Below are 25,977 nucleotides of genomic sequence, written 5' to 3' on the forward strand. Positions count from 1 at the left end.
AAGCCTAAGTTACACTTTTTGTACCTTTAATTTATAACTTATGTGATGATGTGAGAAAAAACAAAAACATGTATTCAGCCCTGTATTTTCTAAAACTATGTTTCAGACAAATTTTAATTATTTTTGATTTTATGTACAGCATATGTAAATATTATGTTTATACACTAGGGATGTTAAAATTCAGAATTATGTAAACCATTCAAACGGATAATCCAAAGTTTCCCCACCACAAACTCCATAAACATACTTTTAGGAAGAAAATGGTGTGTGGTTCAGGCTTGGCTCACAGTGACAATGAGCTCAATACCACAAAAAGAGAGAGAAAGAGAGAGAAATAAAGAAGAGAGGGGGAGTAAAATCGAAACACAGTTTGGAGCAGAGAAAATTAAGATCTGGAGTGTGAGCCAGAGTGATGGACAGGTGGCAAGGCAATCAGGAGGCCCCGTGAGAGAGCAAGGGGAATGGCGCACCAGGGACAGGTCACTAATGCTGAGTGATCTATGGAGTAATCGAGTACTCCAAGAATCCTGCTGGACCAAGTACAGGTGGCAAGATGATGGAGGTCCAGCTACGAGCATCACAGTGGTGATCAAGTGAGGTGGCTGGGATAGAGCCAGAAATGGTGGACCCCACTTCCTGGTGCCTATGCCCAGTTTCAGAGACCCAAGCAGCTGAGGCAAGAAGGAAGGAAGGAGAGATGCTCAAGTGCTCATAGAAGAATGGAAAGAATAGTATGTGGTATTTGCTGTTCACTTTCACATGCTGTTTGTTACTTTAAATGACTGTCCAAATCACTAACTTTGGAGCACTTGCAGTGCACTTGTGCATCTTGGAATCACTGTGAAAATTTGAAAACAAACTTGTGAATCACACTGCATGACTAATTACTTGTGATGACAGCTCCAACTACTGAGGAATGGTTAGATTTTAGCAAGCACAGTTCTTAAATGTGACCTGCTTTGCATGTAAAACTCTTTTCATTTTCTTTTGAGATATAACTCAAACACTGCTAATGATTCCCACTTTGCATCCAAAGTAAATTTATCCTCATAACTCAACCCTTCCTTCAGTCATTTAATTTGTAATGCAAAGCAAAAACAACGATGACCTCCAGGCTTCAACTTAAAACAAGTTAGAAAATTTGACTGAATTAAAAATGTGTATGCATTTTTAAGGGCATGCCTTTCGTGACAGTGATTAAATTTAAAAATGTATTTATATGCCCTTTTTGCAAGTATGCTTTTTATTGTAATTCAATTTAAAATGTATGTTTTTTTGGTTTAAAAACATGTTCCTTGATTTATTATGTATTTCTACTGTTATTTTATTATTTGTGTCCCCTCAATAACACATTTCCACCAGGCAGCACATAAAGCCACCAATTAATAATTTTCTAAAGGAAACACTGGAGCATACCACTTGCATCTTAGAACCGTTTTCATTCGTAGGAAGGGGAGAGTTCTCCTATTGCTCTCCACCAAAACACTGTTTTGCAGCTAAGGAGTGCAGCAAAATTCACACAGTTTCAAATTTTTGTAAAATTATCTGAGCTTACCCAATCTATTGTGGGTTGTGAAAGGCTCAGAATGAAGCAGAGTGATTTAACCACAGATTACTAGATGCTGAAAAACCCCAGCTCCAAAATCTGGACTCAATAAACACTAGAATTTAGTGCAACCCACCCCTCCACGCCTGCATTACTATATTCATATTTATACATTTAATTAACATTAAGAAGCATTTAAAACATTTCTCTATGGTAAATTAAAATTAAGGTTAATTAACTAAGTGGCATGTAAGTTAATTTTCTGTTAACAAGAAGATTCATCAAGCATTTTTGTTTCTTCTCACAACCATAATAAATGCTTTATTACTGGAAACACCATTACTATCACCCAGACATAGTGGCTGCTCTGAACATGTTACCCATGCTGCTGAAGTAATTATGTGAATAAATATCCATGTTCAACTCATGCACTTGCATTTTCTATTAAAGGGCCACAGGGAGAAAATATCAATCCTAGCAGCATGGGTCACAAGACAGGACTGTACCTGGGAGAGAAAAAATTTTTTTTTGTTGTAGTGACCTCATCTTGGCCATTCTTTGATGATTTTAAGAACAGGGGGTAATGCCCCTTCAACATTAATGGACAAACTAAGAATGGTGTGAGCAGAACTATTTGCCCCTTGGAGAATCAAGCTATAGGGTGGGGTTCGCCTTGGAGAATTGCTGCTGTTCATCAGAGTGGGGTTGGATCAAGGAAGACCACCACAGCAATATTAATTGCTTAATCAACATGTGGCAACCATGTCACAAAGATTCACATTAAATACAACAGTGACCCATGACCCACAGGCAGCAAACCATGACACAGTATAAGAAACTGCATTAGAGGACACTTGCTTACAAAGGGCCAAGTTAAAGCCAATGATTAACAGTAGCAAGTTATTTTGATACTGTCCAAAAATCACACAAATAATGCCTAAAATGGGTTCTAATAGGCCCTGTTTAACTGACGGTTTCTATGCCTCGACTCTCTAAGACGATAAAAAAAAAAAAATCTCAAAAACCCTTGCAAGAAAAAAAGAATCTTATGAAGGCAATTCCAACTGAGAACCCCCTTCCAGGTTGGTCAGGCATGTAAAGGGTGTGAAAAACATGCTAAATACAAGACAGAAAAAAGAATGCAAGTAGTCTTAAAAGAGTGGAAACATCTTTGCAATGAGAGATGACTGGAGCTAGGACAAATCTCAATCAACAGTTACCAACCCAGAAACTCAAATTACTGGAGAGAGTAATGCTCACTTTCCTCTCCTTGTATATATCACTTGAATTGTTTCTGATTTACATAAAAAAAAGAAATACTGCTTACATTTGTGGGCAGAGGGAATGCAGTCTGATCAGATGGAACATACAAATTATGGGCACAAGAACTTTTTAATCTTATATAACAAGGAAGGGCAGACAGAAGTGAGATTGTTTGACAAACGTGAAATGACAAATTGTCAAGATTGTTCAATAAAATTTATTTTAAAATCTTGTTGCTTGTTCATATTCAAAGCAGTATTATAAAAATTGTCTTCACTGTGAAATTAAAATCCAACTGTAATGTTATCTTTATGATGCAATTTCTATGTGAAAGATACTCAAAGCATATTGAGAAACCAGAGATGATACACATGTAAAGGACAATGAAATGTATTCAGCATCTCATAGTAAAAAAGATGGTATAGATTTGTTCATTTGTCAGAACATTTGTTCTTGTGATTTTCTAGCTGATAAAGGCATTCAGCAGCTTGTTCTTTACACACAATATACATACACTTGCACTCATTATTACAAGGTCTACATGGCCTAGCTCCATAATATCTTGTTCAGCTGTTCCATCATTATAATCTTCAATGTACCCTTAGGTCCTCTGATACTAGGCTCCTAATGATCCCACATAAGAAAATTTCATACAATGAAATGGACACCCAAATCTGAAAATTCCTTACTGCAACTTGTGTATGACTGCTCTTCACTTTCTTCTTTCAAACCTAATTAGAAAACTTTCCTGTTTAAGCAATATGTATTTTCTGTCTTAGATTTCTAACACTTATAAGATTTGACTATATTGTTTTCTGCTTGTTTGTTTTATTTTCTTATTGTTATAGGTTTATTATGTTTTTAAATACTGTCTAAAGCAACCTTGAGAATTTTGTTATATAAATAAAAATAATAACAATAACATAATAACTATTATTATTATAACTGATACAGTAGTGAAATAGGGTACATGCCTGTGGGCAGCAAAGGATAAATAAACAGTGAACACATTTCACAAATCACTAACCTGTGAAATGACTAAAAAAAAAGAATATTTAACATCAAAATGTTCCAGTTATTTGTAAATTTCAATAGCTTTAAAGGGCTAATTTTTCTTCATAACCACACTCCCTCTGTTGCAGAAAAGAACTGCTATATAGATTGCTGACAGACCAAGCAAAAAGTCAAATCAAGTACAGAAAATTAAAAAAAAAAAACCTTACACAGACAATACCATGTGTATGTTAACACTAGAATCCCTGAAGTCTACGAAAAAAGGTGCAATTCCGGGCCACCTTAAATTCCTTCGCATCTTCTCATCAGCGTCTTTGTTTTGCTAATGTGTCAATCAGCACAAGCAGCCTGCTATCCCATCCCCCAACCAACGCAGCTCAAGTCGGACAAAAAGTTCTCCCAACTCAAGTCTGTTTATCTGAGTGTGAGGTAGGTCTGGATTTGTATAGGATAAATAATATATTGTTATTTGAAACTCATGCATTTCATGTGTGTTTTGTGTCTACAATGATCTGGGTAAATGTAGAATTACAGGAAATGTAAGGCACGAAATGTTGAACAGATAGCTAAAACAGAAACTTTTTTCATGTTATAGTACTAGTGACAAAATTTTGACATGAAGTGTATGAAGTCCAAATATCAAATAAACACTTTCACAAAAGGTTCAAGTATAACAAAACAAGTGCGCTTTTATTCAAGAATATAACTAAAGGAAAAGAAATCGGGTTAGGGTATGATGCTGACAAGATCGCTTGGCTGGTGCAGAGGTAAGAACTGCTGTGTCATAATTAAGAGATTGATGGTTTGATTCTGGGTCCTTCCTACATTTACCATTTTGTGTAGTATTCCAGTCCTCTGTCAGTCAATGGATGAGAGTCTGACTTTTTGTAAATGACAGGTCACCCTTCCCAATAAATTGGGCAATATGTATTTTTCGGCTATATACACAGTCTAGCATAAACACAACAGGGGGAGTTTTGGCTCTTGTTCTTGCCAGTGTTGATGTAATCTAGACAGCACAAAGAGCTGCCTTGTACATTTGACCCGTGTCTTGCCCTAACAATACCTGTATTCTACTCAAGCAGCACTGTAGCTTCTGGAATGTACTGTGCAGAAACTAGGGTTCTCTTTTGGAGCACTATCAGTAGTAGTAGTAGTACTAGTACTAGTATTAACAGTAGTAATGTCATGTGCACACTGGACTGGCACTTCATCCAAGGCTTGTTCCTGCCTTGTACCCTATACCAGCTCGGATACGCTCAAGCCTATAGGCTTATCTGGGTCAAAAAATGACATGACACGACACAGTACAGTGAAATTTTTTACTTACATTGCATGCCCCACCAACACTCTCTGGAATGTCACGTTTCTGTCCTCCCATCTATTTTTAACACCATGCTCTGGTGCACTTATTCTTTCCAAGCTTTAAAACAACTTTCAACTCCACCTCAAGCAGATATTCTGTGTTCGTAGTGTGGTCACAGTGACCGACAGACAGCAGCTTACCGATGCATGGTTAACAGACTATGTTGCTTGCACACAAGTGATAACCATGAAATTACTACCAAACAACTGGTTTACATATACCCAAAATAGAAACATCATTATTGCTTTTTCATGTGCTTATTGCTGCCTTAATAAAAATGATTAATGAGCAAAAAATATTTTAAGAAATCTAAGGCACAACAAATGGCAATCCTAATGAAAATTGTTTGCTGCCTGCACAATTGGTGTAGAAACTTCAAACATTTAGTACCAATACAACAAAATACAACATGCTAAAAATCTATGCCATGTACCAATGTAGTATAAAAAAAGCCATAACAACAAAAAGCAGCAATAAATTTAAGACAGTATCAAATTATAAATATTAGTATTAAAAATTAACACAAAATAATAATAAGAATTCATTACATTTATATAGCGCTTTTCTCAGTACTCAAAGCGCTATCCACACAGGGAGGAACCAGGAAGCGAACCCACAATCTTCCACAGTCTCCTTACTGCCAAAGCAGCAGCACTACCACTGTGCCACCTGTGAGGTGAAATAATTCACCACACAGAAACAGTGACCAGACAACACAAGTAATCAAGCAATGGGTTGTAACACTGATTTGGTTAGTGTCTGTAGAATTAAGAATCAAGGTCATAAGTCAAGTATCTAATAGTACAGTACTGTAATAAGTTAATGGTGCAAGGATCAAAAACAGTTTTTGAACCTCTAGGTATGGCAAATACTTTGAAGTATATGAATGTACTGAAGGCCACTTAATAAAGTCTATGGATCCCAGAAATTATGTTAATATTCACGAAAAATTGAAATAGTATAAAAAAATAAACTCTCCCAATAATTACATTCAACTAAAACCTGAGAGAAAAATACAAAATAATGTTGTTTGTTGAGGGTTTTCTTGCAGTATTATCCAAATTCAATGCTTTGTGTTTCCTGGATTTATCTTTATTTAGTGTTTTATGACGATATTGTTTCCAATTTTGTATATGCCCAGCTGTTCATTTTAAATTCCTGTATAAAGCTTTGAGCATGGAAAAGGTGCCATATAAATAGTACTACTACTAAAAACAAAAGCTTTAGTTTTGAAAATCTAAAAGGTGTAGCTTCTCTACACAGAAATAAAGTGCAGTTACCAATATATGTTTTTTTATTTAAATGACTCGGTTATTAAGCACTACTGTATAATAATAAAAATAAAGAAACCAATGAGCAATGACCACAGTTCAATAAAAATAAAATACCTAAAAATATTACATTTATGACTTCAATAAATGCAGAAAAATAACAGCTTATGGGGGTAAATAAACTTAAACACAGTGTCCCTTTAACCCAGGGCGTGATAGAGATTTATTTAATCTAGTATTAATACTTCTAGATCTTAATACTGTATACTGCTTATGTGGGGGAAAAAAAAAAACTTACGTTTGTACCTATCAAAATTATCAGCGTTTATGAATTGATCAGTTTTGCAAGCTCTAAACAAAGCAAGGGCAGATGAAATGATAAAGAAAAAGTTACAAATGTCCCGTCGTCTGACAAAGAAATACTGCACTTAATTCAAACATGGAAAGGCTTCCCTTGGTATTTTACATGAAAAATGTATGAAGTAAAGACTAATGACCCACATATTGCATTGCAATGTGTAATTTTGAAACATTAGCATGAGAAACGCCCTCTATACATGCTTAAATCTGTTCACCTATTGAGGGGAAAAAAAACTAAACGCAATATGTAAAGTGTAATCGTTTCAAATATTACCAGGTCATCGCATCGTAACTTATGAATGACGCGTACACGATTAGATATAACAGCTTAGGTGTGGCAAATAACAGAGCAGAAAAACTTTAATATAAAAACAAAAAAACGTGATTCTTCGCACTCCCTACACAAAATAATAGTTTTTGAAACCATCTTTACGGCATACATGCTAAACCCATATTGATAAACCGGGCAGATTACACAATCAGTTTTCACTGACTCGCTTTGCTAAGTAGTATAGATTTGTAAACTTGTTAGTAAGCAATCTGATTAGCCTGTTGATTATGACAAACGATCAATACTAAAACCACCTGAAATTACAAGCCTGTACCAAGACATTTTAAGATAAATGTTGTAATTCAACATTTAGTGGTTACATATAACTACGACGGAATCCTAAACATTAAATATCTTAACATTTTACCTTTTCCTCATTGTGCTGCAGATTCTCCTGACTTGTTAATGTGTCCCTCTTTAATTTTTGTAACGCTTTCTACGCTCTTCTGACTGTTTTGAAGTTCTAACCGTCTCTCGTTAGTTCAAAATCCGGAACAAAACACATTCCTTTCTACTATTGGTTAAAAGAAAACCGTCACAGAAACGTGGGCAGGTTTAGAGTGGGGAATAGCCGATCTGCACACGCATGCGCACAAAGAAAACCGAGCCGCACGTGCATGAGCACGCATGCGTAGAACTTTACAGGCACGCAGCTCGCATTGCAGCTGCCGACGTCGCTACCCGATCTGCGGTGCCTACTAGTGATGGGCCGCTCGATACTCAGGTTTCGACACTGTGTCGAGCTTTCGAAGCACTGGAGATCGAAGCGCCGCTTCGAGGCTTGCTTCAAATGCGCCCGTCACGTGATTTTAAGTCACGCTAGCGTAATGACGTCATTGATATCTGTGCAGTCAGCAGTCGAGTTGGTCAGTCACTTATCTGTTAGAGTGCTTTAGCTCAAAGCGTAAAAGCAGTTGTTTTAGCTACAACGATAAGGTTCGCTAACCCGAGTTCAAATTCTAATTGGGGCTCGCATATGTTGAAATAAGAATTTTGTATAAAACAGTTAAGTAGTACTTGTCTGAAAGTTAACAAATATATTTTGGAGACATTATGAACGATTTACATGGGGCACCTTTTTCCTTGGTGTGGAATCGTGTCCACCTAGAATTTGTAACAAATGAGCATATTTTGCGTAAGGTAGCACGTATTATAACAATAAAGAATATACTCTACGCCATGTCGATCATATCAGAGAGGGTAAGAAACGCTTCACTAAAGCCGACGTGGTCATTACACCAGTATATGCGCAAGACACACCTCATTAAACATTTTTACTATTCAGTGATTCCCAGATCTGTAGCTGATTTGTATTATTGATTTCCAAAAAGCAATGTGAGTAAAAGCGTGTGCTGCATAACTAATCACAACTGTCTTCTGCAATTTTAGGAAAGCTTCGGGAGTTCTGCGTTAATGAGACAAAAAAGTTGTAAAGAAACTTTGCGAATTCATCCAGAGGTGAACATAAAGATCACTCAAGTACTGACAAGAAGGAGCAGCTGGATAAGCACATCTGGAGCCAAACTTTAAAAAAAGCACCTGACTTTGTCAGCAACATCCTTTTCTTCTGAATGCATCTTATCAAAGGCTGCGCTGGGGGGGGGGCGGGGGGGGGGGGGGGGATAATCTTCCGAACTGCAGCACAACAGATAAATCATTGATGTAAATAGAATTATTGAAAGACTAAGCTTTTGTCGTTTCTGTATTCTTAAACCATCTTCCAGTTCCACAATCCCCCCGCAGTCACTGTCACATTTAACGTTCCCTGCTCCTCACCTGTCGTGTCACCCAAAGCATCAACACTCAGTTTCATTCAAGGCTTTACCGTCCTTCCTTTCATAGACATAAAATAAGACACACATTTCCTCTACATACGTGTCCAATAATAATAGTAAACTGGCAGGAACGAGAAAAGCACAAGATGGGAATATTCATGACAAGAGCCTCGGCATCAGGGTGAGGATGTGCCTTGTCACCCATTACGTGAGCTCGTCTGCCACCCTTCAGTTGCACTGGCACACGTTACACTCGGGGGCAATTGCAATGGAGAATACCGACAGTGTACACCTTCAGAAGTGGAATAAATCGACTGTATAAGTAGAACATTTCAGATAAACTATGAATTTTGTTAATCATAAACAATGCAACATAACTATTATATGTGTTGTTATTTTTTATTTATTCTCACCAAACGTTACATATCTACATGGGAAATGAACATGGGTAATATGTTTATAGTCATTCTCACCAAAATACACTGTCAAAATATATTAATGAGCAAACTGAGACACATTGGCCTTTAGCAAATATCAAAAAGCGTATGCGCTGTCATTTAGGACAGAATGCATTGTTAACGTCACGCACTCTCTACTGATGCGATGTCACGAAAAAAAAGAAACAGCACAGTCCATGCAAACTCATATCCTCCTTGGTTTTTGACCTTATGATTGTCAACATCAAATCAATAAAGTCATTTTAAGAAGATGACAAGTCAGCTATAGTCAGTTCAATTAACGCTCCTTTTAAAAAAATTGCTTATACAGAATATAAATCAGAATCTCAATGATGCGGGACTCGCGAGTAGTAACGAATAATATGTGACAGAGAAATTGTAATTCCTAATAACGGGAACAAGTAAAAACTACGATTTCCTAAAACGGACACTGTAAATGTAGGCATTTCAATAAATAATTTGGGAGACTTGTGTGTGCATTTCAATACCAAAAAAGGTTCACACTGGCATTCTGCATGTTTAGAAGGCGCTGATTGGCTGAAACTGTTTATAGCGAATTGTCTTAAATTGGTAGTGCCGTATGGCGATCAGAAACGAAAAGACACATTTAGGCATGCTGGACAGTAGTTTGTTTTTCTACAATACAAATTCAGTACGGCACCAGGGTCTCCAAACAAACAAATATGAAGCTTATTACGTTTTACAGTGAAACTCTTTATATAAACAATATAATTAGGGACTTGTGCCCCCTGCCCGACTACGGCGGCCCAACCTTCACTCGACAGCTCGATTCGCTTGCTATCCGTCCAAGCTGAAAATATTGTTAAATGGAGGAATTGAAAAAAAAACCTTTCAGAAGAGGAGGATTAACGACGCGAATCCCTGGTGTTTTTATTGAGAGACAGTTGCGATACCATTGAGCCACCTAATCGGGATAATTAGCGAGCTTCGCACAACTGAACTACTACTACTGTTCTTACTGCGGCGGATGTGGAAATATGTTGTTTGACATATACACGTTAAATTGGTTTAATTGACATGAGAGTATCATTGTTGTATTCTCCTAATGAAGACGAAAAAAATTATATTTATAGATGTACAGTATACTATATGACGTACGGTTTTGAACAAAATTAAGCGTTCCATAAAAAGGTTTGCACGATTTACCTAATCTTTTTATATATATAAAGTTGATATATGACAATATATCTTTGACACTATGTATCAGACAAAGGAAATCACAGCACTCCACAAGAACAATTACTTCTCAGCAACTACCTGAATAATAGTTTAACTATATTAACTGAAGTGTGTAATGTCAATACGAATTACAAAATATAACTAGAGAGTTAAGTGTCAGATAGACTCTCAAAATATAGAGGTCAATGCCTTTGAGTGTGCTGAGGCTTCACAAAGATTCAGTAACCAGTGACCATGTCTGCTCGAGACTTCGAAGCCCTATCATGATCCAGTCTCAGTACTACGCATGTCTGAGGCTTCAGAGCGCTGTCATGATCTCAGTACTACGTATGTCTGAGGCTTCGGAGCTCCGTCATGATCTCAGTACTACGCATGTCTGAGGCTTCAGAGCTCCGTCATGAGCTCAGTACTACGCATGTCTGAGGCTTCAGAGCTCCGTCATGATCTCAGTACTACGCATGTCTGAGGCTTCAAAGCCCAGTTTGAAGTTCGTCATGACGCAATCTCAGCACTACGCATGACTTGAGGCTTCGGATGCCCGTCATGAATCTCAGTACTACGCATGTCTGAGGCTTCAGAGCTCCGTCATGATGCAATCTTAGCACGCATGTCTGCTCAGTGCTTCTAACCAAGCTTGATGATTCCAGTGTGCATGTCTGCTTGGTGCTGACAAGCTTCCGTTTGAAGTACATATGGCATCAACAGAGTTCAAAAACTCGACAGAATTCCCATTGAAATGAATGTTTGTGGATACATGTTAAATGATTGTGCCCGATAATACTTTGTGGTAAAAAATAAAATAATAAATTATACATCATACAAATCTGCGGTGGGTTGGCACCCTGCCCAGGATTGGTTCCTGCCTTGCGCCCTGTGTTGGCTGGGATTGGCTCCAGCAGACCCCCGTGACCCTGTGTTCGGATTCAGCGGGTTGGAAAATGGATGGATGGATGGACATCATACAAATTCCGACTTGTAGAATGCATAATGCTGCAAAGAAGAGCTTTAGTAATATGGTGACGACACATTTCTCACTATAATACTCTCATAAATATCCATTCTTCACTTCACGCAACGTTTTCATGCAACACTGAACGTATGTCATATAGTATACATCTATATATCATTGTTTTTGTCGTCATTACATACATACATACATACAAAACATGCATTATATACATCCACACTGCTGAAAATAGTAGTGGTGCAGCGGTAGCGTTACCGCTCCATAATAAGGCTTGCGTGGGTTCGGGTCCCACGAATTGTGACCCAAAATAGTCTATTTTTCTTTTCTTTTCTATTTAACAGCAAATTCCGAGGCGAGAACACTAGTAAAGATATATCAAATGGAAATGGGCATCTTGTTTTATGTCTATAACAAAAAAAAAATATTGAGTGACGATTTCAACTGTTATTGTAGTGATTGATGGCGGGTTTAGTGGTTTAAAATTTTAAATGTTAAATTAATAAGGTGGAATGTGTTCTTACTTTGAGTGTTGGGGGTGGGGGGGAGAGCTACACGGTAAATGTGTTAGTAACTGGGATTGCGCCTCTATAACTGGAAGATTGCTTAGGAATGATACAGACTGGACAACTATATGTTTTAGGAAACGTTGTATTATTGCACTGTGCTGTGACTAAGAAGACAACTTTTTCCTGATCGCCTGTCCGGACCTTGAAGATGTGTTCACGAGGGAGGGATGCTGTTGTTAAAAGCAAATGCTTTTTCGGCAGCAGGTCCAGATGTGTTTATCCCGCTGCTTTTTGTTGTTGCCTCAGCACTCAAGAGGATCTTTAATGCCGACCTTGATACAGGCACTGCTCACCTCAGAGGGTCCCGTGTGTGACTGTGTGTCGGTGTGCCGGTGACTGATCTGCGCCGTGTCTCTCAGCCTCTCTGATGTGCTCTGGATTGACACCTTTGAATGTTTGGTGCAGCAGAGCAAATTCAACCTGATCTACCACAGTGGGTTTGTTATCACCTTATTCAATGGAGGGGTTCATGGACGTCAAATGGCGATGAATACAAGATGAATTAATGTAAATACGTGAGCTGCCTTACGCAATTAGTCATCGCATTTTGATGGCGATTTTTTTTCCACAGTATCTCTCAAAATTATTTAGTTCAAATTGGTTATAAAGATTTCACTCGAGATTATTTTTTTTTAAATTTTATTAATTATGATGAGTCTTTAGTTCAGATCGAACTCGGGCTAGCACTACGCTCAGAATTTGAAAAGCAACCACCTTAGTTAATTGAGCCACTGACGGCGTCTTTTCTCGTAGCGAAATCGTTACTTTTGAGCTCCAAAAAATATTGTAAAGTATTAATAAATGAAATAGTTTAATACTTGATCGAATAATAACATCTGTGATTTAAGGATTTCACATTTTCTTTCTCAAATGTGCTTACCTATATCATGGCAAAGTACAGGGATAAACCTTTATTTTCTGTCTACTCTGTTTTAATTAAGTCAGACCAAAGAAAACATTTAAGGCTATTACATGTGATCTCAAGAAAAGATCAGGGTTAATTATAATACTAATAACAGGAGCGATTATAATGATACAATGCAAAAGTAAATACTAATTGAAAGAGCCGGGAATCCATGAGGTGACGCGTCTTATTTTGTTTAACTCTTGTTATCGTATAGTGCATTCTGCCTGTCGGCGTTAGTTATATTTATATTTTTTAGACATCAGACACTAGAAGCTGCTGACGATCCCTTCTCTTCGTTGTCAGTCTGTAGCTGCGAAAAAATAAAAGCAGTAAGAGTTTTAACAGACGTTATTGAAGTGAATCATAAGTTTCTGTAACGTTAATGAAAATGGCCAGGAGGTGTCACTAGAGAGGTGAGTGTCAAATGCTTCGAAGCTTCGATACGATTTCCGACACAATTACTTCAAACGTGTTGATGCTTCGTGAGGCTTCACTCCGCCCTTCACTAGTGACTACCCGATTTGCGCGCGCATGCGCAGAGCTTTACTATTACGACACTGCACGATCTGCGTTTTTTTACTTTGCAACACGAGTCCCCAGCCGATTTGTCTCGGGCAGTCGCTCTCTGCTTAATTAAAATTCATTTCACGGTGCTGCCCGATTTGTTCTGCGCATGTCTAATGTTTTACGACACACGTCATTTGTCTGGTTTGACTTGTATATGGAGAAGAGTATTGCTGCAGACCGGAGACATTATGGGCGAATCTGAAGGCGGGATAACTGTAAATGGAAGTGGATATTATTGGCTAATTCAGAATTTCAACGAATGAGATTGTTGTTAAAGTATGACAATCAAAAACTCACTCAACGTTTGAAGTTGTCTATCAAGTGTAACTTCCACCAATCTTTTCACAGTTAGTGATCCCTACCGCTTTGAGGTTCCGCCTCATAGAGTTTCTTTTGAAATAGCCTTGCACTGTACTAAGCAACGAAACTCTGTTAAAGAAAAGAAAACAAAGACGAAGCAGCAGCGAAGAAACTCTATTAGACCAAAGAAGAAGCGACGAAACAAATTGCTTGTTATTTCTGACAATGGAAGTAAGTTTGCTTCTAAATTAAAACGTATGAAATTTGCAATTGCTTAGTTTTCTTCGTGTTTTTCAAATAACTTTTTGTTTCTTTGTTGTGATTGTACGTTTGTATAAATATTAATAAATATTGTATTCACGTTTGTATTAATAATCATTTTCGCTGTAGTAATTGATGTATTTTCAGTGCTTGAAGTGGTCCGGCACTCAGCTGTGCCGACAAATCTTCAAACGCCGCAAAGCAAGTTTCACGGGCAACATCCACCCATACCCACCCCCTCTCCGGTGCTTAGTGGAATGCTAGTAGATCATCGCCAGTAGTTTGGTTCCCTATTAACTCTGTGCATATTTACATTTGTGAGATGTTCGATTAAAATGCTGTAATGTTATTTTACATTTTTTAAACAGGATCATATCACGATCAAAAATACCACAGACATTCCGTCCGTACCTCAATCTTCAGATGTGTTTTTGTGCCCTTTCTGTCATCCGCGACTGTATTCTTCACGCTCGTATATACGAGCAATTAAACACTTGTGAGATCACCGCAGAACAGCAGTTTCCTACGGAGGTACGTGTATCCCACTTTTCCCATTAACTCAGGCTGAGTATGGGTGGTAAATATTCAGTGTTTCCTTTTTGTTTTGTTAACAATTTATCCCATAATTTTATGTGGCCATCTCTTATGGTCTGGTTTAGTGGGTGCCAAATGACCTGTGCCTTGTTAGAATAATTTACAGATATTGGTACTTGTTCTGAGTGCACCATTGCTGAGTGCCGGTGCGGGTACCCTGCTTTTGGAGATGCTCCTTTTTGGGATGCTTGGACAGTCAAAGGTGACACCTTACATCCAACCAGGGGAAAACAGTTTAAATAAGCTTGGAATTTTACATTTTTTAATGTCTAAATAAGTTCATATAGTGTTACTTTAAATACACCAGCGTGTGTTTTGGTGTATACAGGTAAACTTTTACTGGCACTCTTTTTTTCTGTTAAATGAATAACATCAATATTTTAATGTCTAAAAGTCAGGACCAAGAAGATCATGGCAGTAGTGAACCCGTTGAGGAATATACTGATACAGCCACACCAAGGTATTAATGTAGAACTTAGTCTACCACTGTGGTTTGATACTTGGTTCAACTTGAGTAAAAACCTTAAAATTGAACATGGTATGAAGGATTGTCATAAGCTTTTTGACCCGTTGTCACATGGGGAGTGTTAGATTGGTTATTTTGATGGTTAGAATAAAAATATCTTCAAAGTTTTTCTGTGACTTGCATATTACTTTAGCCAGTGTCCGGACTGGTGCAATCATAATACTCTGAAGTAATGGGTATATTAAGAAAAGCTATTGAGATCACATCCAACAGGAGTTTTTGTAGTGATCCACAGAGTAATCCTAACAGTTTCAACTGTCTTCCAATGTGCCCACTTTTCTGAGAAAACACAACTGTTCAGACCAAAACCAGACAGCTTGCATAAGACAAATACAACATGTGACAGTCTGATGCATATACAGTGGGTACGGAAAGTATTCAGACCCCCTTCAATTTTTCACTCTTTGTCATATTGCAGCCATTTGCTAAAATCATTTAAATTAATTTTTTCCCTCATTAATGTACACACAGCACCCCATATTGACAGACAAAAAAAAGAATTTTTGAAATTGTTGCAGATTGCAGACATACCGCTTAGAATTAAGGCTAAAAAGTTCTATCTTGGTCTCATCAGACCAGAGAATCTTATTTCTCACCATCTCAGAGTCCTTCAGGTGTCTTTTAGCAAACTTCATGCGGGCTGTCATGTGTCCTGCACTGAGGTATGTGTGGAGACAACCAGGCACTGCTCATCACTTGTCCAATACAGTCCCCACAGTGAAGCATGGCGGTGGCAGCATCATGCTGTGGGGGTGTTTTTCAGCTGCAGGGATAGGACGACTGGTTGCAATCGAGGGAAAGATGAATGCGGCCAAGTACAGGGATATCCTGGACAAAAACCTTCTCCAGAGTGCTAAGGACCTCAGACTGGGCCGAAGGTTTACCTTCCAACAAGACAATGACCCTAAGCACACAGCTAAAATAACGAAGGAGTGGCTTCACAACAACTCTGTGACTGTTCTTGAATGGCCCAGCCAGAGCCCTGACTTAAACCCAATTGAGCATCTCTGGAGAGACCTAAAAATGGCTGTCCACCAACGTTTACCATCCAACCTGACAGAACTGGAGAGGATCTGCAAGGAGGAATGGCAGAGGATCCCCAAATCCAGGTGTGAAAAACTTGTTGCATCTTTCCCAAGAAGACTCATGGCTGTATTAGCTCAAAAGGGTGCTTCTACTAAATACTGAGCAAAGGGTCTGAATACTTAGGACCATGTGATATTTCAGTTTTTCTTTTTTAATAAATCTGCAACAATTTCAAAAATTCTTTTTTTTGTCTGTCAATATGGGGTGCTGTGTGTACATTAATGAGGGAAAAAATTAATTTAAATGATTTTAGCAAATGGCTGCAATATGACAAAGAGTGAAAAATTGAAGGGGGTCTGAATACTTTCCGTACCCACTGTATTTGTGTGAGTCCACAGTGTAGGAGAGCAGGCTGGCTGTGTGGCTGCAGTAGGGTAGCTGACTGAAGAACAAGTGGCTCAGGTTTTTGCAGCTGCAGAGATCAGCAGGGCCTACAGGAGGAATCAACATGAAAAACTGTTAGAGTTCATAGTAAAGGACCATGGAGCAGATGATCACTTGCTGGTAACTTAGTTCAGATGACAAGTAAAACTTTGGTATTGTAATCTATCTGGCAGCAAAGAGTTATGATGACGTTATAGTGCCAAACACTTGTGTTTTCTTGTCCAACAGGCTGTTGTATCTCGTAAGGTATCGTCCAAATGGTTAAAAAATTATGAAAATCCTAAAGGTCACCGGGTAATGAGTTATATAGAAGATGAGGAGCTGATAGATGGCCTCTACAACTTCTTGGATGAAGTGCTGTCAAGAGCTGTAGGCACTTTTGAGAGGATTGTCAGAGATCGCATCATTCTGGATGTGCTGATGCCAGAGGTTAATTAGCCTTCAGTAAATCTCTAATGAGTACAGAAAGTGTGTCTATGAGTAACATCCTCTCTTTTTCTGTGTTTTTGATAGGCTCTTATTAAAGCTATACAAACAGTTGAGAGGATTTCTCTGCCAGAGGCAGAAAATCTGTTCATGGATGGACCAGTATACAGTGAGTGGTACGTCATGTGGAAAATGAACAGTCCTTTCTTTTTGTTTTCACCGCCATTATTCTGTTAAACAGAATACCCTATAGTTGTTGTGAATTTAGACAAGAATATAAACTAAATACAGTATATATAAATGTGAATATATATGTTTAAAGTGACATTTAAACTATACATTAGTACATTTTTAGTATTGGTAAAATTACATTTAGAAGTATGCCATATGTAGCATTTATTCTAAACTGTACAAGGTCAAGAGATGTGGTTTCAAATGACAAATGCAGAAGTGTTTCTGGTTGGTATGATTAGAATTTGTTCATTTGTGTGGTTGTTTTTGTTTTTTTTTTTTAGTGAGTGGGAAGAGTTTGACATACTTGTTTTGCAACAGTTGGAAGCACAAGAAAAGCACCACTGAGGCATTTAAACTCATGATTACATCTCAACCCTACTCAAATAAATGTTTCTCTTTCTTTACTTCTCTTTTGCCTTTTTTATTTCTCTGTGTTAAAATGACTGTGCATAATAGAGTTGTATATATTTAATGTAACTATTGATGTAAATAATAAAGGACACTCTGTTATTGTTAAAGATTGTTGATTAAGTTCTGTATATTTGAAATTGCGTGTCTGTTTTTAGACAATTGATGTCATCTGGATTTTTTCTTTAATTGTTATAACTGCTTTGTACAGTTGTTATGCATTTTACATTGTTGTTTTATTTATATATAATATATAGAAGCGGGCATGCTGTTGTTTTAATACTTCAGTATATTCCTTGATCAGTCTGTTTGTTAAATTTAATCTTTGTGCATTCTTTCTTTCAATTCAACTGACCAATCATTATTGATAATTGTAAATATTTCTTGAAATTGTTGCACAATTTATATTGAATAATTATTAATAAAATCTTGTTTTTGGTAGTCATTATACTGAGTGTTCTGTTTAAGTGGCGCTGGTCCACCTTGCGTATTAACACTGTTAGAACTGATAGATATGACCAGAGCCTCCACTTGTATCCACATGGTTACAAATGGTGTGCACTTTGCTAGTAATCCCACAAGATAAAAGAGCTTGGAAACTGAGCATCCTGATCAAGGCTTTGCTGTTCACTTACAAACATACTCTAGAATAATATGGTTCTTACTTATCTTTTGTTAGGAGTCACATTTTCAATAACACTTGCATTTTTAACTTAAAATACAGGTTTTACATATGGGAACAAAATTAAAAGAAAAGGATTGTATACGCCTGATAAATAGTCAAAACGTTTGAAGCTCAGTATTCTAAAACCATGACTCACAGCTAGGACCTTGTTGTTCTAAGGTCTTGACATTATATATATATATAGATATAGATATATATATATAGAGAGAGATATAAATAGATATATCTTCTCAAAAAATGAAAGGAACCCTTTTTAATGAGAGTACAGCATCAAGTCAGTGACACTTGTCGGCTATTGATCTGGTCAGTTAAGTAGCAGTGGGGCTTTTTCATCAGTTTCAGCTGCTTTGCAGCACTAGAGAGGGGGGGGAGGGGCAACAATGAGACAACCCACAAAACAGGAATGAATGGTTTAACAGGTGGAGGTCACTGACATTTTTCCCTCCTCATCTGTTTTGTCACTCATTTTGCATTGGGCTACGGTCAGTGTCGCTACTGGTGGCATGAGGCCATACCTGGACCATACAGAGCTGGCACAGGTAGTCCAACTTCTCCAGGATGGCACATCAACACGTGCCATTGCCAGAAGGTTTGCCATGTCTCCCAGCACAGTTTCAAGGGCATAGAGGAGATTCCAGGAGACAGGCAAGCAGTTACTTCAGGAGAGCTGGACAGGGCCCCTCGTAGAAGGTCCTTAACCCATCAGCAGGACTCACCAGTTTCTGCTCCTTTGCCAAGGAGGAACAGGATGAGCACTGCCAGAGCCTATAAAATGACCACCAGCAGGCAGGCCACTGGTGTGAATGTCTCTGACCAAACAATCACAAACAGACTTGAGGAGGGTGGCCTGGAGGTGGCCCAACGTCCTCTAGTGAGCACCATGGAGCTCGATTGGCATTTGCCATAGAATACCAGAATTGGCAGGTCTACCACTGGTGGGCACCCTGTGCTTTTCACAGATGAGAGCAGGTTCACCCTGAGCACATGTGACAGATGTGAAAGGGTCTGGAGAAGCCATGGAGAACGTTATTCTGCCTGTGACGTAGTTCAGCATAACCGGTTTGGTGGTGGGTCAGTGATGGTCTATGGAGGCATATCCATGGAGGGACACACAGACCTCTACAGACTAGACAACAGTGGGCACCTTGACTGCCATTAGGTATCTGGATGAAATCCTTGGACCCATTGGCAGACCCTATGCTGGTGCAGTGGCTCCTGGGTTCCTCTTGGTGCACCACAACGGCCGGCCTCATGTGGTCAGAGAATGAAGGAATTGATCCCATTGACTGCTCCAAGAACATCTCTGGGTGGAACATTATGTTTCAGTCCATCCAGCGCCACCAGGTTGCACCTCAGACTGTCCAGGAGCTCAGTGATGCCCTGGTCCAGATCTGGGAGGAGATCCCCCAGGACACCATCCTTCATCTCATTAGCAGCATGCCAACCCCCCCCCCCCCCCCCCCCCCCCCCCCCAATATTGTCAGGCATGCACACAAGCACATGGGGGCCATACAAATTACTGAGTGCTATTTGGAGTTGCTGCAATGAAATTTCGGCAAAATGGACTCAACTGCCTTGCCGCATCGTTTTTTTCCCTTTGATTTTTGGGGTGTCTTTGAATTCAGCCCCCTGTGGATTCATCATTTTCATTTCCAACAAATGATATGCCATCCTTTTGTTCCTAACACATCAGTCCATAGCAGTAGAGACAGCCAGCAAGATTTTTTTCCCATTAAGATCTAATGTGCTTTCAAAGTGTTCCTTTAATTTTTTTATATACTATATATATAATACATACTATTGAAAACTACATTGATGTAAACCAGATTTTCAGTATAAACCAATGAGAAATGACAATATAAAAATGCCTTACCACAAATATCATTGCCAAAATAAATTTCCAGCTGTTCAGATTGAATTATTTAATGGCTATGACTTAACAGACTCAGTGCAGTGTGTGCTAAATGACCAGTTAAGTGGAGTTATTTACAAGTGTTCAGGTTGTTATGTCAGGGCTATACTGGAGTATGCAGACTCTGTGTGCTGTTAATATGCTGTTTGCTTGGATACTCATATAGGATTATGTCCAGCTCAAATATCTGTCATCTCTATCTTGTTACCAGTCATGATGCTGATGCCCATCAGTGCCTGCTGTACAGTTGGACTCCTGGCCTCCTCCAGTCTCAGAGACACTAAAGACAGGCTGATGGAGTCAAATGGAGGATAAATGAGATATGAACTACAAACAAACATGTCATGTTTTAATCTCTAAATGTAACTTTTGCATGAGTAATATGTATTATAATAAACACACATTTGATGATCTTAAAGAGGGATTTAAAATCACAAAAGTAATAAAGGTCCAAGTAAGTCAAATAATTGAATACCCTGATTAACAGGTGCACAGTCACAAAAACTGCAAAATTATTACTCTTTTGAAGGCATAATATTTGCTCTTGACAGATCGTTTAACATAGTAAACTTCATTGTAAAAATAATAATTGAAAGGTGACTATTAGCACTATGACAACTGTGTTTCTTACATTTAACATTGATAACATAGAGACAGCCAAGGGATTCTTTAAAGTCACAATTTTATTGCCAGCTTTCTTAACGTTTTATATTCCCTGATACCTGAACGTGAGAGTGTCAAGTATGTGATTTGTAATAATCTGTAATCATAATACAGCTAAAAAACAAACTTAAATACGTGATTCACAGGCAAGAAACTCACTAGAGCTGCTGGTATATTGAGAACAGACATGAAGACCGAAGAATATTTGACTGACATCAGCAAATAAAGAACAGATGGTGATCTGCAGGCAAGAAGGGGCTACAATGGAATATTAGGAACTCTGACAGTTTATTCAACGTTTAAAATTGTAATACGTTCATAGCCTTTAAGGTCTTTAAGGTGACCCGTTAAATGTAGGTGGCTATTTCATTTGGACATTTGAGTAAACAACAACAGTCAAACATTTGTTTTAATCTGACTGACTTTATCAAGTAGAGCCCACACTTAAGTCCATGTCAATCCATTAAAATTAGGCGGACACAAATTTGTATTGTTATGTTCATTTAAATTTTCTTCAGACATTGTTCAGTAACGATAAATATCTCATATGCAAACTTTTATTATTATTTTTTCAGAACCGCTACTTCATAAATGACTGTGGTAAAAATACACTGCAGTCTTAATGCACTCGACAAAGTGCTATAATGTAAGATATTGACACTAGTAGACTATCGTCGGAGAGGTATTTTATGAATATACACTCCGTCTCTTACACCGTCCACCTTTAGAAATTATCTTACACGTCCACCATTAGAAATTACACCCATCTTTCTTTTTACGTATCCAAAAGGCAATTGGCTAAAGTGGCCGATGAATGACAAATAACACCGATTGGCGATTTGTTGAATAAAAAGGTGATTGACCGCGACGTTTAAATTTGCGATTGGCTAAAGTGACTGACGTGCGCAAATTTAATATATGATTGGCTGAAGTCGAAAATGATATTAACGCTCATTTTACTCTGGTCTGCGGCAATATCTACTTGGGGTATATGCGAGTCATTTTTGTGTTGTCGTTTATCTCCGTCTGTAAGTGGACTTGTTACTGGAAAAGATGGAAACTTTTAAATTTTATAATGTCTTGGAAGATGTGCCGACTGAAAAATTTAACTCCAGTCGAATGAAGAGGGAGCGAAATGAAATGCGACGAGTGTGTGTGAACTTTATAATGGACATGTATAGCTTTTTGGAAGTAAATCATTTTTAGTTGCAATACTTTGTAATCTTGTGGTTTAATCGTAAAAATCACAGCATTTTCCGTGTTTGGGTTAATGGATTAATGTATTTATGTCATTTATTTCGTAACACCCTATTAGCATTTGGTGGTGTGTTTCTTTTAACATTTGTTCACATTTTTTATCTTAAAGAGTGAACGGCGTGCTAATTATTAAGCAAAACAATGTAATCGAGGTGTTGAATTAGGAATAGAATTAGGAGAGCACGTCTGACACTCGACGGGTGTAAAGTGTGCCCTCCAAAGCCATCGGTATTTTTTTTATTATGTTGATATCAGATTACATCAATACTGTACAACGAGTATATCGATGAAGGCTAAATTACATAGGAGAATAGCAACAACTAACTTATTACAAGAAAGACGGATGTAGATAATAGCATTACAAATTGTTAATGAAGCAGCTCAGAATTTTCCATCCATCCATCCATTTTCCAACCCGCTGAATCCGAACACAGGGTCACAGGGCTCTGCTGGAGCCAATCCCAGCCAACACAGGGCAGGAACCAATCCCAGGCAGGGTGCCAACCCACCGCAGGACACACACAAACACAACCACACACTAGGGCCAATTTAGAATCGCCAATCCACCTAACCTGCATGTCTTTGGGAGGAAACCGGAGCGCCCGGAGGAAACCCACACAGACACGGGGAGAACATACAAACTCCACGCAGGGAGGACCTGGGAAGCGAACCCAGGTTCCCAGATATCCCAACTGCGAGGCAGCAGCACTACCCACTGCGCCACCGTGCCGCCCGCTCAGAATCTTACACGTTTTAATTGCTTTAGTGCGTTTTCCGTTTTTAAAGCTATTTCTAGCATATTAATGTCCATACAAAAAGATGTAATAGAGGGTCTAACATTCTGAACTTTACACTTATGAGTAGGAAATTTATGAAGCAAGGAAACCACAGTTACTGCATTTTCTAACATTTAGTCTTCAAAATTGTATACAGAAGAACAAGAATTAAAGAGTGAGATATTGTTTTGTCATTCAAGACAGTAACAGAAATAAACATTTATGAAACATTTTGGAATAGGAGCAGAAGTAAGAAATGTGAGAGGTGATTTGTCTTCATTTGTACAAAAACTACATTTCGGGGATAAATTAATGTCATACTTATGAATTAATCTGTTAGTTGGCTACTATTTATTCATAATTTTGAAATGGATTTCTTTAACCTTGTTTGGTAGAAAAAACTTCTATGGCACAAAACAGGCAATTTTAAAGTTTATGTACAAAGCCATCAGAGTATTGTGGTGTGTGTCTGATGTGGCCCAGTGACAGGCTGGGCACCTGCTGTTGTCACGTGTCATTAGCTTATCGTTTAAGCTGTTGGTTTAGGAGGAGTACACACACATACATTTAACTGAATATAAAGGAGAAGGCTTGCTCCTTAGAAATAACATTTCTTATTGCTGTAGTTAGAAAAACAGTGCCCCTTTATTATATATTTTTTTCTTGACCCTACAGGATGCCCAGTTGTAACCAGCCTACCATGTGGCTCAACAGATGCCAGTATACCCGAATACTGAGACACAATTGGATGTTCTTTTCTTCTGCTTTTAAGATTCCCAGTTTGGAATAATGTGCAGTTCATGTTAGATTTGCTATTTCTACAGGTAAGACTACTGCATAACTCCTGCAAAGCCTCCCCGTATTTATTATTTGATCTGTAATATTTTGCTGCCTTGAATACTGACCTCTATGTCTGCTCACTCTGTCCAGTAACTAACGCAGCTTTTTAATTTTAGACAGGAAAGCCTCAAAGTGTGAATCCTCGCAAACACAAAGACTGAGGCACATCAGTACCAGCAGTCACTAAACAGCGATGTTGTTCCGTTTTGTAAAATAACATTTATTTTCTTAAGTTACTGTGCTTTGTTGTTGGATTTTGAAAGAACCAAGACTTAATTTTAACTTAAAACAAGTCTAAGGCAGGAGAGAAAAACGAAGATGTTTTCATGCAAGTAATGACACCTGAGCATAGCACATTACAACTTCAGATATACAGAGATTGTAACACAATGTCTACTGTATGCATAATGTAGAAGAAAAAAAATGATGCTATGTATAATGACAAGTTGGGGTTCTTTCAAAATCCAACAAAAAACCACAGTAATTAAAAATAATATTAGTTGGACTTTACTCTAAGCAGACCTTTATCTATTGTGATGGTTTACTTTGGTAATAATTGATCTACAGGTGAACCAAGAAAGAAGACAGAACAAGAAGTAAGAGTACAATTTATTAATGTTTGAACTCTGTGAGTGAATATCTACTGTGTTTATGTTTTTAACAGTTACAGTGAAGTAGAAGAGTCCGGTTGTGTTATGAGGCAGCAGTTAAAGAAGAAGGACGGAGAGATGTGTGCCATGTTGAAGTAGCGGCTGGTCCTCCTGCTCGCTCTACTAGAATCCTCCATCTAAACCTCTGCTCTGATCTGCTGTGCCTTTGCCAAGTGATCACGAGGTATTGGTCTATTTGAGGTTTTTTTCTTCTGAAAACTGTCTCGGTCTCATTACACTGGCTGCCTGTCTCACACAGAATTGATTTGAAGATTCTTTTAAATAATTAGAAGGCTTTGAGTATTTTAGACCCTACCTGTATTTTGGAGTGTCTGCTCCCAACATTTCTTTCTCAAACGTTGCTTTGCTTTTTATTCCAAGATCAACCATAAAAAACTGGCAGCTTTCTGTACTCATGCAACAAACTCTGCAATGCTTTCCCAATAGAGAAGTGCCAGGCTACATATGTCAAGCATTTCGAAAATCTTCAACAAGCCCACTTTTCTAATTTGTCTTTTTCTTAATTACTTGCATTGGTTGTAATAGATTATAAATGGTACTGTGTACACTTTGTAAGCTCTGCACTAACTTTTGCTGTTTTTCTCTGTTGTCTTTTTCCAGTTTATTGCAATGGTGTCCCCCAACCCCCCCCCCCCCCCCCCCCCCCACCCCCTGCCCCGGGCTCTCCACCGTCTGTTGCATCAACTCCAACTGCCTGTGATGCTGGAGAGAAGAAAAGTTCACAAGATGTCCTAAAATGGAATTGTGATTGGACTGAGACGGCCACAATTATGTGTGCTGGGATGTGCAGAGAGGGTTGTGTGGGCTTTGGTTTGGGACCCCCAGAGGGTTATTATCTCCAGTATCCTTGAAGACTGCAAGTTTGTCTTTGTCCCCAGCCATTTGACCAGGCAGTGTATTTATTACAAAGGACAAGGACCCCTCCATTTGCTTCTTATTTACTTTTATAATGCCTTCAACTTTCTTTGTAACTATGTTTTTGAAGAGCAAGTTGAGCTACACTTGTAAGAAAAGGTGATATAGAAATATTATTAGTGAACAAATGTTAATGGACAGGTCAGGAAAAGTGTCAGTTTAAATAGAACACATTTTTAATGGAATATTGCTAGATAACAACTCTTTGACTCTGAGTAGCATCTTATTCATAAAGCTAAAATAGCATTTTTCCTGTTTTGACAAATTTAATGATTCAATTTTACTGCGTTCAAAGCTTTGGCTAACATTTTTTTTAAAGATCTGTAAATATATTTGTGTTGTCCTTCCCTAATAGCTTTTAAAACCTCCCCACTGTTGGCCATTTTCATTGTATTTGTGTTCTAGTTAAATGCATTTACCTTTTATACATCTTTATTATTAATGAATT

General features: G+C 38.2%; 2 protein-coding genes across 4 annotated transcripts in view; one reads left to right on the forward strand and one right to left on the reverse strand.

Annotated features, from left to right (window-relative positions):
• prc1b (protein regulator of cytokinesis 1b) overlaps window positions 1–7,673 on the reverse strand; it is a 97,894-nt gene extending 90,221 nt beyond the window's left edge. For both annotated transcript variants that reach the window (XM_028822933.2, XM_028822932.2), the window contains exon 1: window positions 7,519–7,673. In XM_028822933.2, the coding sequence (XP_028678766.2) occupies window positions 7,519–7,529 (11 nt within the window). In that variant the 5' untranslated portion in view covers window positions 7,530–7,673. The remainder of the gene's footprint in view (window positions 1–7,518) is intronic.
• Window positions 7,674–13,624: 5,951 nt separating this feature from the next.
• Window positions 13,625–18,253, forward strand: LOC114667576 (PWWP domain-containing DNA repair factor 3A-like). 2 transcript variants are annotated; one of them, XM_028822936.2, is made up of 5 exons: window positions 13,625–14,122; window positions 14,521–14,683; window positions 16,971–17,171; window positions 17,256–17,344; window positions 17,684–18,253. In XM_028822936.2, exons 2-5 carry the CDS (start codon window positions 14,576–14,578, stop codon window positions 17,745–17,747), a joined length of 462 nt encoding a protein of 153 aa, XP_028678769.1. In that variant the 5' UTR covers window positions 13,625–14,122; window positions 14,521–14,575; the 3' UTR covers window positions 17,748–18,253. The 2 variants fall into 2 exon arrangements, with proteins under 2 accessions (XP_028678769.1, XP_051776218.1); XM_051920258.1 differs by lacking the exons at window positions 13,625–14,122; window positions 14,521–14,683 and adding an exon at window positions 16,617–16,862.
• Window positions 18,254–25,977: the final 7,724 nt, after the last annotated feature.

The sequence above is a fragment of the Erpetoichthys calabaricus genome, chromosome 17 (genome assembly GCF_900747795.2).
Source record: "Erpetoichthys calabaricus chromosome 17, fErpCal1.3, whole genome shotgun sequence".
Classification (NCBI taxonomy): domain Eukaryota; kingdom Metazoa; phylum Chordata; class Cladistia; order Polypteriformes; family Polypteridae; genus Erpetoichthys; species Erpetoichthys calabaricus.

Bases quoted from the DNA above. Each gene is read 5' to 3' on its own strand.
- LOC114667576 (XM_028822936.2), top strand. From the start codon at position 14,576: ATGTGTTTTTGTGCCCTTTCTGTCATCCGCGACTGTATTCTTCACGCT. The intron at 14,684-16,970 runs GTACGTGTATCC...CTTGTCCAACAG, and splicing joins AACAGCAGTTTCCTACGGAG to GCTGTTGTATCTCGTAAGGT. The intron at 17,172-17,255 runs GTTAATTAGCCT...TGTTTTTGATAG, and splicing joins TGGATGTGCTGATGCCAGAG to GCTCTTATTAAAGCTATACA.